The sequence below is a fragment of the Aythya marila genome (genome assembly GCF_965140915.1).
Source record: "Aythya marila genome assembly, chromosome: 1".
In the NCBI taxonomy this organism is placed as follows: domain Eukaryota; kingdom Metazoa; phylum Chordata; class Aves; order Anseriformes; family Anatidae; genus Aythya; species Aythya marila.
The window spans coordinates 161616458-161631283 of record NC_139042.1 but is presented as its reverse complement, the minus strand read 5'-3'; the positions used below and the strand labels follow the sequence as shown (position 1 = coordinate 161631283).

The 14826-nt window shown below is 39.2% G+C and overlaps 1 protein-coding gene across 2 annotated transcripts; it reads right to left on the bottom strand.

Annotated features, from left to right (window-relative positions):
- Positions 1-4226: 4226 nt before the first annotated feature.
- SLC25A3 (solute carrier family 25 member 3) lies at positions 4227-13473 on the bottom strand. Of its 2 annotated transcripts, none has more exons than XM_082751830.1 (8): positions 13337-13473; positions 13046-13199; positions 9346-9467; positions 6498-6677; positions 6206-6387; positions 5368-5540; positions 4670-4780; positions 4227-4561 (listed from the first exon to the last, which is right to left on the bottom strand). In XM_082751830.1, exons 2-8 carry the CDS (start codon positions 13191-13193, stop codon positions 4401-4403), a joined length of 1077 nt encoding a protein of 358 aa, XP_082607956.1. In that variant the 5' UTR covers positions 13194-13199; positions 13337-13473; the 3' UTR covers positions 4227-4400. The 2 variants fall into 2 exon arrangements, with proteins under 2 accessions (XP_082607956.1, XP_082607955.1); XM_082751829.1 differs by lacking the exon at positions 9346-9467 and adding an exon at positions 9059-9180.
- Positions 13474-14826: the final 1353 nt, after the last annotated feature.

Genomic DNA, 14826 nt, shown 5'->3' with positions numbered 1-14826 from the left:
TAGCTAGCAAAAGAAAATTGATATAACTGAGAAATCTGTTCTAAGTGTTTTTCAAAAAGGCCCTCGTGATGCAATTTTCTCCTGATATCAAAATTTTGAGAGGAAAAACTAGGTAAAAATAGATCTCTATTAAATATTTTTGGTCCAAAACATACTAACTATGCAGAGTTTTGCCAGACAAATATACTGCCTGCAATGAATAAATTTGCTTTCCAGTGTAGGAACAGACTTAAAATTTGAAACAGGGAGCTGTGCAACCCTCATGACAAGTTATGAAAATATGAGTGTAGGTAGCCTGAATGCAGTATCATAAAAATATCAGATTTTGACTAATACAAAGCTTCTCACCTCAACAAAATCTCTATACGGTTTAATCTACACAAGTGAAAGAAATGGAAACTACACTTCAGATGCACAGTTGATCAGAGAAGTCTTGCAACAGCAGAGGTCTTTCTGCATGAAAAGAGCACTCTCTCTCTCTTTGAACAGTAACCAGAAAATAAACCGTGAAAAACAATTGGTGATTTCACTTTCAAGCACAAATGGGTGATCTCCAAATACTAGAACATAAAACTTAGTATACAGTCGTACACGTGGTGTCCATGGGAAATTATGTATGCAAAATCTATTACAGAATCATCAATTTCCCTTCACCTACAGAGATATGCAGGCCACTCTTCCTTCCTGGGAGGTTCAGGTCCAGATCAGATATTATGATCCTTTCAGACACTTTGTTGCTACCAAGCAAAAGAGAAAAAGTTTAAGTCACAGAAGTAAAATTTAATTAATTAATAATAATAATTATAATCAAAGTTCACACACCCACAGTAACATCCTCAGAGGGCAAGTTATCCATGATTCTCCCACAGTCTGTATAGGTGTTATGAAACTTTATTTTGATTTTCAAGCACATACCTGCACTGTACTAAAAAAAATCAAATGGAAGTTTTAGAGTAGCTTTGGTCTAAGGACAGAGGCAAAGCTCATTCCATAGTGGAAAAGACGAGGTGCAGCTGCCTCCTTGCTTTAGTGCTGTAAGCAGTGAGGAGTGTATTAGATTGGGAAAGTTAAAAACTTTAGTTCATTTCAAAGGGTGTTCAATGATACCCTCTACAATAATTTATTTTTTTTAAAGTGATAGAGAGATTCAGGTAGTAATGAAAATTACAGCTATGCTACTTACAGCATTATCACCAACCTGTTATGCTATTCAGGACGTTTGCTTTTAACTTAGCATGCAGGTATAGAACTGCCAATTATATGGTAGCCAGCAACTAAAAAGGAGAACAACAACAACAAATTGTATCCTCTAAGAAGGCCATATAGCTATTAAGCTCATCTATCCAAGAGGTACTCATATTTGCTATAAAAAAAACACAAGATGTTTATTGTTTTCACTGTGAACTACATCATTTCCATGTAGAAATGCAAATGAATTACAACTATTTGTATTATTATAGCCCATTTTAAAATATGTAACAAGCACTTCAGCAAGTATCAGCATATTTGATCTGTAGTACACTCTAATACAAACACAGGGTGTCAATGGAGTTCTTATTCCAAATTTATAGACGGCATGTTTTAAACCAGAAAGCAGATCTCAGCTCCAGCAATAGCAAGAATGTTTTCTCCTTCATAATGCAATATACACAAGTAGCACATACACAATCCATGTTTTACAAAGCACTCTTGGGTTTAATGATCATTCTGGAGTTACCTAAGTTATATTTTGTTCCAGGGGAGTGCTCCTTTTTGATACAGGACTTTCCTTGCATTGAAAACCAAGCCCATCAAAGGACTGTAGCTCTCCCACCTCATCTTCTGTACTTTCAGAAAACATACTACACGTTATGCTATAAAGCACAGTTATCAATAACAAAGCTGACCTTTAAATAATTTTAATACCACCATTTCCCCCCTGAAGCTGAATAAAGATTTCAATGGGTCACCCTTTGTGCAACAGCATTTCATATGTTAAAGCCTTCCATCGCAAGCGTCCAAACCACGGCTGAATGAATATCAATGAAGTTAGCAGCTGCAAGGCAATTCTCTCCTCTGGTTTTCCACTGGAGCAGAACACTGGAAGTGGAACTCTTTTGCCTCACTCAAAAAAAAATAAATAAAAAAAATAAAAAATAAAAAGAGAGAAGAGCTAGCTGTCCCTTGAAGTCTTATCTCAGATTTACCTTGATAGAACTATCTGAGCATCTTCAATAGGACAGTTTCAGCAAGGAGAAAAAGAATTTAAGTTGCGTGAATACTGCATGTATTTAATACAACTGCCAACAGGTTATCCAACTTTTTCTAGAGAAAAACTGCATGATTTTGCTCCACACGACAGGAAACAGTCTTGTCTGAGAAACCTAGCTTATCATTGGCTTACTTGACATTCAGTTTACCTCACTGTATAATTTAAGTTTGTCTCACTCTTCTACCAGTCTTAAAAGTTCACAGTAGTGCCTCACTTTCCCAAGATTAGAAGGAAGTTGAATTTTTTTCAGCAAAGTCCATACTTTTAAACAAGCTATAATATTCAGTGCACAAGTGATGCTTTTTTTTTTTTCTCTCCTTCTCAGAGTAACTTGTACAATGTACAAAGCCTCCTTTTAATGCTCTCCTCCAAGGATGCTCTTAGGAGCATTTCATGTTTTGTTAAACTTCAAAGCTTCCTGCTCACAAGAAAGACAACATGTATGTACTTTTATCACTGAAATTCAACATTAACATACTTCTTAAAAGCATTTTATTTACTAACAGAAGTTGACTTTGCTGTATAACAGTTACCAAGAACGTATATGTCCAAGAATGTATGGAAATGGATATTCTTGGAAGAATGTATGCTCCTTGAATGTTTAGCGTCATGGTAACAGGAAAATACAGTAGTTTTAATAGGTTTTACTTTGAATTGCTGCCTTTGAAAATGTGAAGCGTTAGTTTACTTGTTTAGCCTAACTATCCAAAATCTTGGAAAGTCATAGGGTATCCCCTATGACTAAGTGGGAGGATTCTCGATACTAGCAGAACATCAGACTCTGGTAAGATGTATGTAGCAGTCAAGGTGTCTGCTACTCCAGCACAGCCTGCTTTAATTCTCCTTTTGACTCTAAGAAAGTAGAAGCAATATAACTTATGTGAAGCCAAGCTAAGTTCAACATCATCAGCTCAAATGCTGAAAGACAACATATCTAAATGGCTTTGCACAAAGGAGACTTATGTTCCAGCTCCGCTAAATGAACAATGTAGTACTGGGCATGGTGAACCCTTTACATGCTATTATGCGTGTTTTTGGATTTTGCTCTGTGATTATCAAGTTTCTTGAACAAGCAAAACTCAAAAGGTAGCTTGCTCATTTTACACAAAAGACCGGGGGAAAAAAAAAAAAAAAAAAAAAAAAAAAACAACATATCAATTGTCTTTATAAGACATTTCTAGTTTGCAATGCCTACAAGTCTAGAGTTCTTTAAACCAATTAAGGTTCAAAAAATGGTATGGGCTTCTTGGACTGCAGAAATGTACAGTTCAATCAAAACTCTGTATTAAGGTAATTGAGCCCCCAAAAAAGGGGAAAAAACATCAAGTTACAGAAGTACTATGCTTAAGGAAAAGCTGGCAAGTTGAATCTCTACAATAAGAGGCAATCAATTTTTATTTTACTATAAAGCTGTAGTAAACTTTTAGTGGTTGAGTATCTTTGAGAATCTTCATTAACATCAGCTTTATTGTCGTTAAAGTAGCAGCTACCATTTAATTCCACACTACAACCAGAAGGACTAAGGTCTTTGGATACAGTTCAAAGGCAAAAAAAGCAGAAATTAGTCAAGTAACCATAAGTTATGTTGGGATGATCACTTCAGTGCGGAAATAGTTTTATGTGTAAGGCTCCCCTCAACTCTATGGAGAATGCAGATACCCTAAGCCAGATGCCCTACCAGACTGCAGTCTCATCTTAGAGTCCAGTTCCTGTATAGTAACAGCTTATACAAGCAAGTGAAAGAGGACTCAAAAAAAAAAAAAATAGCACAGAACTGCAGTTAGTTTCTGAATTACTACATGGTTCTTGGGACTTCTCTGGGAACAGTGAAAGCCTACTTTGTTGCAGTTATTTCACAATTCTCTAATTCCTGAAGTGTAGAAAAGCCTATTTTTTATTTTACTTGGGAAGTATTTAATGCATTTGCTGCTGTGAAATGAAGCTTACATATGCAGTAGTAAACAGACACTAAGCACTCCGTTTCTCATTTATTTCAGGCAATGACAGTGGTAGAATTTAAACCCTCACATGTGATGAGGGCACAGCCAATAATGATATCATATAGAGTTTGTTTTCTACATAGTCAAATATATAAAAGTTTCATGAAACTCATCACTGGGACAGCCAGCAAAGTCAGTCCATGAGTTGTCTACTGAGTTAAACCAAGCTTCTTCTTCAGAGATTCTGGCATTTCAGGTGGAGGTGGACGAGGAAGTCTGAAATAAACCTTCACAGAATCATAGATGAACCACTGTAGTGCAGTCAGGGTACCGATCATGATGATACGGGCAAACAGGCCTTTCCATACACCTGTAGAACACAATAAAAGCCATGAGCATAAGAAGCCAGGAAATAAGAAATCTCTCAAGAACACAGAAAACAACAAACAATATGAAATGCACGAAGGTAAGGATTTACCTTTGAATCCAAGCCTCATAAGAACCTGTGAGGCAGAACTGCCCTTTTCCTTGTTCAACACAGACACCACAGAGTCAGCAGGATGAGAAACAATTGCACAGAACACACCAGCTGAAAGAATAGTTTGACATCAGGTTAGTGGTATTTTAACTGTACCGTTACTGTGTACACTAAGCACAACCAACTGAAACCACACCTTCCCTAGACCACTAATAAACTGCACAGGAGTTAGGCCAAGCCTCCTGGTATTCTAAAAGGATAGCAGGTCCATTCTTATTAGTGTTATGTGACTATCAGGAAACACCTCAGCTCTAATCATGCAGCTAAACCTTCTGCCAAAATAAAACTCATTCTGAATCTCTGGAATTTAAAAGTCACCTTTCTGCCCTGATTTCTCTCCCCTTCTTTCAACCTTCCTGGACCTTTCCCATCATAGCAAAGATGCACGTTTTCCTGCTCAAATCAGATGTTTCTAAACTTCATATTAACATCAGAACAATCAAGAGTACCATCCTATTACAGATCCATTTAACCACTCATTCCACTCACAGATTGAACCCAGGCTTTTTACCTGAACATTTTAACGTTACATGTAAATTCTCCTATTCTGATTCCACCTATTTGATATTCTGAGAAGGGTTAAGCTTCCTGAGTTACTGTACTCCATTAACAAAGTGCAGGATTTAAAGACTGCTTACCAATATAGCCTGCAACAAATGTGACTACCAGCTGTTCTCCTTTTGAACATTCACTTCGTGGCTTGGGAACAACATACTTGTAGAGAGCTTCAACAGTACGTTCAAAGCAGGCAAATTTCATCATTGTGTATGGAATCTGTCTCATCCATAGTGGTGCAACACCTTTATAGAAACTTAACCAGACAAGAGAAACTCAGTTTCATTTTCTCTAACATTTAAGGTATATTTGCAACCTAAAAAAAATAATGTTAGCTTATTGCTGTTATCAGCAGAACAACTTCTAAAAACTGACACCATGAGGCCAAATTGTCACAATACTTACGGAACAGGAGCATCCTTGTTTTATTCATTCCAAAGAACTAACAGTTGTCACTTTTCAGATTACACTGCACTGCACTAATACAGTACTGCTACTATAAGTGCAGCAAGGCTTATGTCTGCATACCAGCCAAGTCCTGATAGCGATAAATGACTTGCATATTTACAGCCACTTTTATCAGAACATAAGGCTAACATGCAGTTATATTACTCTCACATGCCAATGACTCAAGCATCTTCGACTATACAACCAAAAAAGTTGCTGAGTATCTCTGACTGGAACTGCTGGAAACTAAAGTTATCCAGCAGAACTCAGCACAAAGATACTCACAAAGATGGATCTAAGGAGCATGTGGAACTAACAGACATCTCAGCACAGATTCTTTGATGCTAAGTATGTTATCTTGAACTACAAAGACATAAAATATTATAAGCTAAAGCAACTATTAGTTTTAGCAACAGCCCTTCATTAGGAAAAGTATTCCAAATCAAGAACTTGAATCAAAATTGAGAGACTTACGCCCAGATGCCTTCTTCTCCAAACATTTTAGGTACAGCTTGCCGCAGAGTGTTAGCATATCCAGGCTGTGTCTGAATGCGAACTTTAGCAGCTTCCATTGGAGCCAGAGCAATGTCAGCAAAAAACTCTGCACTGGCAGATGCAGCTAGATATAGTGAAGTACGCCACAAATATGCATTTTCCTGAAGTGAATTTGAACACATTTTCATTAATGAGTCATCCTTCTGTGATTCCTCTGTGTTAGAAATACTGTTGCTGATGTACAGTCTCACAGCAAACACTTAAGGCTTACCTCTCCAAGCATGTTGCCATATAGGATTTTGAAAACTTCATAGAAACCAAATTTACAAAGCCCCTGCATCGAATATCCAATAAAGGTTGGAGCCCATCCCTTAGCCAAGCCACGAACTCCATCTTCTTTGACCGTCACTGAAAATCCATTGAAGATGCTCTTGTATTTTTGTGGATCAACCTAAACAGAATAGTTAATTACGTTAAATAGCTTATCATTTCCCTTCTCACACCCCCCATTTGACACAGAAAATTCTTAAATTCCTCAGACAGGTGGATTCCTATGATTCTCTTTATACCATCACAACCACAAGGTCACACTAATGTAAATGCAGTAGGCTGCTTGCTAGTCTCAAACCCTAACTTATTTCAACAGTCAGTATATTCCTCAATAGCCAGGAAGCAAGCACCCTGAATTGTGATTTACGTTCATTCTCTGTAGACTTTCTACATAAGAAAGATTTACTGAAGTCACTATCGTAACACTGACAGTACTATTTTTGTACAATTATATTTAGATTTGATTCTTCGAATATCTGACAGAGTCTGTCAGCAATCTATTCGAGCCTACATGTCACACCTACTTACGAACAAGGTGTTGCACCTGTGCCTTATTACCAAGGCTGAACACTCATCTGATTTTTAAGGAAAAAAGGTTACTTGTCCATTGTTAGCTTGATCCCTCAACACAGTCAGACTAACATAGGTAGAAAAAAGCAAATCAAAGAACACTCAAGAACTTCTGCACTTGTGCTTTGACTTTACAGTGAACACTACATTGAAAATATTTCCTGCACACAAAAACTTTGGTTGAGGTCAGAATGGACCTCTAGAGGTCATCTGATACTCTGAGTATCAGATCTTACAAAAAAAGTCAACAAAATATATTTATTAAAAACATATATTTGTTTTGGGTCATTCTGACAATTTTAAGTCATGTCCTCTTGCCTTTCATACTTGGTATCATCCAACATTTCCTCAGGAGGATGAAAAGTATCAAATTAGAAGCCAACCAAAGCTTTCACGAAAAACTACGGGACATGCATGCAAAACTACAATGCCTAATTCTTTGTCTCACAGTCTACTCGAGAACTAATTCACGTAAACATTTCAAGTTTAAAAGACTCAATTTCAAAACACTGAAATTCAGAATACTTAATTGGGTACTGTAAAATGAGACTTTCTCACATCAGACCCACGTTTAACAATCATCTATGTAGGAGACCACCTCCTCCTAAAAAGATATGAGAGGATAGGAAACAGCTTTCTTCCTGGAGAATCTAGGAAGAATTGGTAACATGATCCCCTACCGGACCTGTAAAAAGCTAAATGTTGACAGGTTTTACAAGGTCACACTGCAAGCCACATGGAACCTCTCTCATCACACTTTTCTCTACGTGCTAGAAAAGGAAGGGGGTGCCATCACCACCCTCATCAGGTAAGATGTCCAGAACTGTAGCTCAAGTAACACACATCTGCTGCACATTTCAGCTACACTTTCAGAAATAACACACACATGCAACTACAGCTTTTCCCTACTGGTAGAAATAGTTTTTCCATGTAGTTAAGCCTCAATCCAAATTTTGTAGAAAGCATTTTGTAGAAGTGTGTTGCCCACTCTTGACGTACCCTGTTTGTCCAATGAGTTACAAAATGACTAGTTTGAGACCACAATTTCAAGTGTTCTCAAGCATACAAAAAAAACTTTCCCTGTAAAGCGCTAAAACCTTCTAGAAGAACACAGCTTTGAAGAGCATCACACGCAATTCTCCTAGTGTGACTAGTAGTTCTGACCAGAAAGTAGTGTCCCCTTCATGTCCTCATCATTTCAGGCATTCTGTCATTAAAAATTAGCCATTTTTATAATTGGTGTTAGCCTATGCAACAGGAAAGCCATTAACTATTATATTTTCAGAGGTTTGGAGGTGCGCTTTAATTTGCTTCATTCTTGAGGTGCAGATTTGCCTGAATAAACTCAGTGCTGTTTTTAGCCACAGCTGTTCAGTAGATGATTTTCATGTTGAATCTGGTACCGTAAGTCAATTGTAATGAGACTTCACTACTTACAGTTCAATCACGAAACACTTCTATCACTTCAAGTGAAGTGGCCAAGCCATAATTCATGCAGTAATATCCAAGATATTAATTGCTAAAATTATACATGCATGCTACTCCAAGGTAAAAAAACTGTAAGTCTTCAAAACACTGAAAATGCTACCTTACTTCAGACACATTAATTGTGCTAGGTAGCCTACCAGCCAGCAAGAAATAACACTGTAGTGAGTGCTGTGTTGTTGTTTTTTTCTTTTTTTTTTTTTTTTAAGCCAATATAGTAAGCTGAACCTGTCCTAAATACAGTCAAAAATAACTTACCCAGGTTAGCCTAAACGCCTCATCTTTCCTTGAAAGTCGTATTTTAAGTTGCACAGCAGTAGACTTGAGAACTTATGCTCAATTTATTTGCTGTGTGTTGACCAGAAAAGGTTGTATAGCCTACTGTAAACTCCTAATGTGCCAGCTATGTACAGAAAAAGTTTAAGAAATGTGTAAGTTAATACAAACCTGCATACGACATTTCACTAAATCCAGAGGTACGACAGCAGTGTGGGTCAGGCCACAACTTAGGACCCCACCAAAGCCACAGAGAGCATAAAACTTGAGCGAGCCATATTCACAACTGTATTCTGCAGCAAAAAATAAAGACACACCATGCTTTTACATAAACTCCGTGCTCTGTTGGACAACGATGTCCATGTGATTAGTTTAAGGCTCCATTTCATTAGTAGATTAATTATACCACACTAAACATGCTTTATCAGCTTCACCACATACTGACATGCAGAACAAACCTGTATTCTGCATTTAACCAGGTCTAGAGGAACCAGTGCTGTATGTGTTGTTCCACAGCTAATAATCCCACCAAGGCCACAAAGCATAAAGAATCTGCCTGAGCCATATGCACAGCTGTATTCTATTTAATTAGAAAAAAAAAATTACAAATATACGATCAACCAGACATGGTAATGAAGATCAGAGAAGAAACAAAATTGACTGAGTGCTATCTTCTCAAAATTATTACACTGAAACAAGTTCCCAAGCTATACTATGTAACTATAGCATTAAAAATAATTCCCTTATTTTCAATTAACACATTTCAAACTATCAAAATTTGATTCTAGGCCTTCCAACTTAAGTTTGTGCCTTTAAAAAAAGCAGTGAAAGAAAGTTTTAGCACACAGCACACCTGTATCTTATAAATGAATCCCATAAACTACTAGTAGTAATTATGACTCAAAATTGCAATGTTAAACATTCCCTTATACCCATGAAATAAGCAAGGAAAGCATTTCTCTAGTATCCTGGAGAGAAAGCTTTTTTTTTAAGCCCTTCCCTTAGTTATTAAGGAAATACAATAATTTAAATCTCGCATGGACATTGATTGTGAAGTCCAAAGATCAGATTAAGGTTATATTTTTTTCTCTACACAGGTATTTTTCAGATTCTTCATGCAGATACATTTTTCTTTCAAATGCAGACACAGAGATTTACATTTCATTTAATGAAATTCTAGGATTTTTTTTTAGACTTAATCATTACATTTAATGTTAATAAATAATGCTCATTAAAGAAGCTTTTGGATCACATTCAATCAAGGGATATTTAACTTGCACTGCTCCACGCAGCACTGTGTATAAAATCATCCACTTTTAAAAGTTTTTTTTTTTTTGACACATGAATTCTAATGGAGCAGTTACTGCAATTAAAAAAAAAGAATCAGATTCTCTTCCATTGTTCAAGAAGCTATACAGGATAAGAATTATTATGATTACACACAACCAGAAAACAATTTACTAATAACAGTAAAAATAAGCATAAGGTAGCAACACATTTCTGCTTCTGTGCCAAACGTTATATACACGTACACAAAACTATAATACAGGGTAAGGGTATAGAAAACAAAACACTTATAGAAAATATTCCCCAAGAGTAGAAATGGATAATTTAAGTTCCTTTGCTATTAGTGCTATATATGCCACTATAATAGAACAGGCATTAAGTGTTACACCAACTTAAGAAGAAACATGTCCAGAGAAGCAATAACAAAAATCATGGCACCAAAAATCTATCCTTGAATTCAGTTTCTCTGATGTGTTTTTTTTTTTTTCCTTCTGAAATAAATTCATTTGTGAACATGAACAGAAGTTTCCAATTACGTTTAAAAGCATCAAGAGATCACCCACTAACACTAGCTGACATTCAATTTATAGCTTCCCTATTATAGAAGAGGTTCCCCAAAGCATTCCAGATTTTTCACCACACTATTTCTCACCATACTCTTCAAAATTAATCACAAAGACAATAAAAATGATATTTTCTCTTTATTCTAAAATAAAGAAAAACCCAATTCCCAATCATAGGCATTGTATTAAGCCTAAACTTAAAGACAGGAATCAGTTAACAACAAGAATAATTTATAACCTGTGAGAATTTTTTTAAACTTACTGCTCATTGCTATACACATGCTAGTCCTGGACTTGCATGTACCTCTAAATAGCATGGTTAAGCTGGCAGCTTTCCAGACAGTAATAATATTCTGTTTAAAACTCATCAGAATGATTAGCTTAACATAAGCAAAGTTTTCTATGCAGGTGTAATCAGAGCAGACTCCAGGTCTGAATTACTGGGCAGCTCTGTCCAGCTGTATCTTTGGCCTGTGGCGTGGAATGGCAGTACTCTAATACTTACTACACTACCAAGATACCAGAACTGCTTTTTCACACTCCCTTTTACACATCAATTTATTGTTAAAAGACTGTACTCCCCAAACTTTGTAGAAGACATATAAACTTAGAGCTTTAAATATCTACTTTATTAAAATGGTACTGATCTGTCTGACAGATCAGTCAGAAACAGTATTTAAGACAAGCAAGCCATTATCAATTTGGCTTATGCTCTTTACATGTACCTATGCTTACAGTATTAGGAAAAGAAAGCCATAGTATATACCTGACTTTCTATTTCAGAAGTCAAAAATGCCATTCTAACATACCTAGATGCACAGATAAGATAAATGCCCTGAATCTACTCAATTATGCAGTACAAAAACGTGCCTACTCTGCTACCTAAAATAGTCTTAGTCCTTGTCGTGATGTAGCTGTCATCTTTACTTCAGATTTGAAACATTAACAAGGACAAATTCCAAGAGCTGATCATAAAACACTCTGTCTCTGAGCTGCATTATAGTTGATGCCCCAAGCTGAACTCAAAAGGTCTTGTGGTTTGTACTGACTTTGTGTGACCTTGTATAAGCTCAGATATCTTCTGCAACGTGGTTGTTCTCTGAACACAAAGGCCAAGAGAACTACATGACACGTGAAACAAAAAAAAAATACCAGGAAAGACTAGCAAAGACTAAGAAAGAATCAAAGGTGATCAGGATCTGCCTAGAAAATATGAAGATTTAACATAACACTTGTAAGAAATACGTGGATTTACAGAATGTGTTTAGCACACTGAAAAGTGATTTTGGGCTTTATTTCGCTAAATTATTATTACTGAAAGCCACAAGTATTTTTAACTTAATAAAAGTCCAACCCTCTGTTGTCTTTTACATACTACATTGAATTCGAATGCAGTAACATACTTCAACAATTACAGTATTTCAGAAGATGCATCTTGTTGAAGTCATTTTACAGTATTTTTTGATAAAAATAAGCACTAACATACTTAAACAGTTATAGTATTTCAGAACATGCATCTTATTGAAATCTTTTTATAGTTTTTTTTTTGGTTTTTTTTTTTTTTTTTAATAAAAACCAGAGAGATGGTTTCCTATCAAAAGTTTTAAAGAATTTGAATTTTGACATCTACTTTCACTATTGGGAGTATTGTCAAGGCCTGACCTTTGAAGTCATGACTGTGATAATGAAACATGCAGGAAGTGTTTGGATTTGAACCTAAAGAGCATCACTGCATCTTATGTAACAGCTATCTGGAGTACGCCCTACATCTACTGAACTTACAAGGAGGAAAAAAAGGAGAACAGAAAACATATGAACATTCAGGCATCCAGCTGTGAATAAACAGTCAAAAAAAAAAAATAAGAACAACAAATAAAAAGGATATTTAATCTCCATCCAGATTCACCGATTCACATGGTGCTTCCTCTTCTCCTCAGGAAGAAGCACGGGCCTACAGCCTCTGCCCCCGAGGCCGCAGGCCCAGCGGAGCTAAATGAAGCAGCCTCCCACCCCCAGGGGGGCTCCATCGGGGCCCCTGCATGCGCCCCGGCCCGGGACCTTCCCGTGTCCTCTGCCGGTAACGCCGGGCCCTTGGTGCCACCCAGCACACGCCGCCCGCGGAGCGCTGCGGGCTGCCAGCGCCTCCCCCGCCCGTGCCCTTCCTCGTCCTCCAAGCGGCCGCGCGTAGGCCCAGCGCCGGCTCCTCCCCAGCCCGGGGGCCGCTGCGCCCTCTCCGCCGCCCTAACGGGCACCGGGGCCCGCTCCGCCGCCCTCCCCCGTGCCCCCCGTCCCTCCCCGCCGCTCTCACCTTCGGCTGCAGACGCGGCCGCCAAGCTCCGCCGCGTGCTGGGCGCCTCGGCGGGCTCCGGGCGCTTCCTCAGGCCGTCCTGCACCAGCTGGAAGTGCGGCGCGTAGAACGGGTTGAGCCGGGCGAGCGGCGCGATGGACGAGAACATGGCGACCTGCGGCGGGCGACAAGAGCGCAGCGGGGCGGCGAGGACCGGGCCCGGCACAGGCGAGGCGGCCGCGGCGAGCGGCGGGCCCGGGGCCGGGCGGTTCGCCCCTATCCCCCCTCATCCCCCCCCCCGGCCCGACTCACCTCCTAAGATGGCGGCGGGGCGCAGCCCGCTGCTCGGCCGGCGGCAGGGCGCAGAGGCTGACCGCGGGCCCGGCGCGGTGACTTTGTCCTTCGCCGACGCCGCGGGGAGGAGCCAGGGCTCAAGAAGCCGCCAGGCGATTGGCGGAGGCGCACCCAGAGCCGGCATCGCCGCGCGCGCGCGCGGCCCGCGCCACCGCCCTTCCTGCCGCGGGGGAGGGGGCGGCGGGCGCCTCAGCGCGGGCGCGGCGCCCCTCGGCCCGGCCCTGGCGGCGCTCCCGGTGCTGGCCCCGCGGCCGTGGCTCCCCCCCGCCCTGCCTTTTCTAATATTTTTTTCTTATTTTAGTGGACTTACATGCTACAAAACTAGAACACAGATCATCTCTCTAGTTACTGAAGAGGTAAAAGACTCAAAGGTTTCCCTAACCTCAAGGCATCTATTCCATCATCGTGCTCCTTAATGTAAGCACACAAGACAAAGCACCGGGCACAGCCTCGCTAATAAAGGGCTCAAAGCTGTTACATAACGACCAGCACACCCTTACTGCTACACTGAAGAAATAGCCCTTTGGAACTTCAAGCAGCATGACCAGCTGCTACGCTAACCTTACACCTTAGCTCCAGTTGTTTCCTAATAATGTTAATCCAGGCAGAGTGTCAAAAATGACGAGCATAACAGCACTGTCACAGAACTAACTCACTTGGCTAACTCCCTCTTGAGTAAACTAGACTCCAGCTGCTGAGTAGGAAAAGGTCAGCTGGAACTTGCATTCTTTTAATAGCTCCATCTAGCAACCAGTTGAGAACCTGAAGTACAGGTCCCTTCATTGCCACTGACAGCAAGGACAACAGGCCAGAATTGTTCTTTTTGCCATTGCTTGTTCTACTCTACTCACATGCATCTAAATTCATAGCAATATCTTTTATCTGAAAGCCAAACACTGACACTTATTTTTAATTAGTCATGGTTGGAGGTTATTAACTGAGACTTGGGCTGTTACCTTGAAGTTATATATAAAGGACTGCAATTCTTGTAAACTTGTCTGATTTTTAAACATATAGAAAACCTCTGCTCCTTCCAACTGTGAAACATGAAACATGTGACTATATTTATATTCACAGTGGCAATTTGTGTGCGTAACCAGTACCGATACTTGAAGAGTTACAGCCTGTAGAACAACCAGTTATTTGGGTTTAGCTAACAATTAACTTCTAACCACTGTACTATTAAATACCATTAAAAGGCAGAACCTAACATGTCTCTGTGAAAATACATGGATAACATGTTCCTGCTGAATGCCTATCATTTTATGCAGTTTCTTTTCCTACATGTGTGGGGATAAGATTGCAAAAGCCTGTAATTTGAACCATCTAATCTGACTTCTGATCACAATGAAAGTAGTAATGGATGAAGACTTGAAAGATGCTACCTTTTCATGTCTGCTTGTCTCAGATTCATAGAAGGCAGCCATTTTAAGTTAAATCCATCTTCT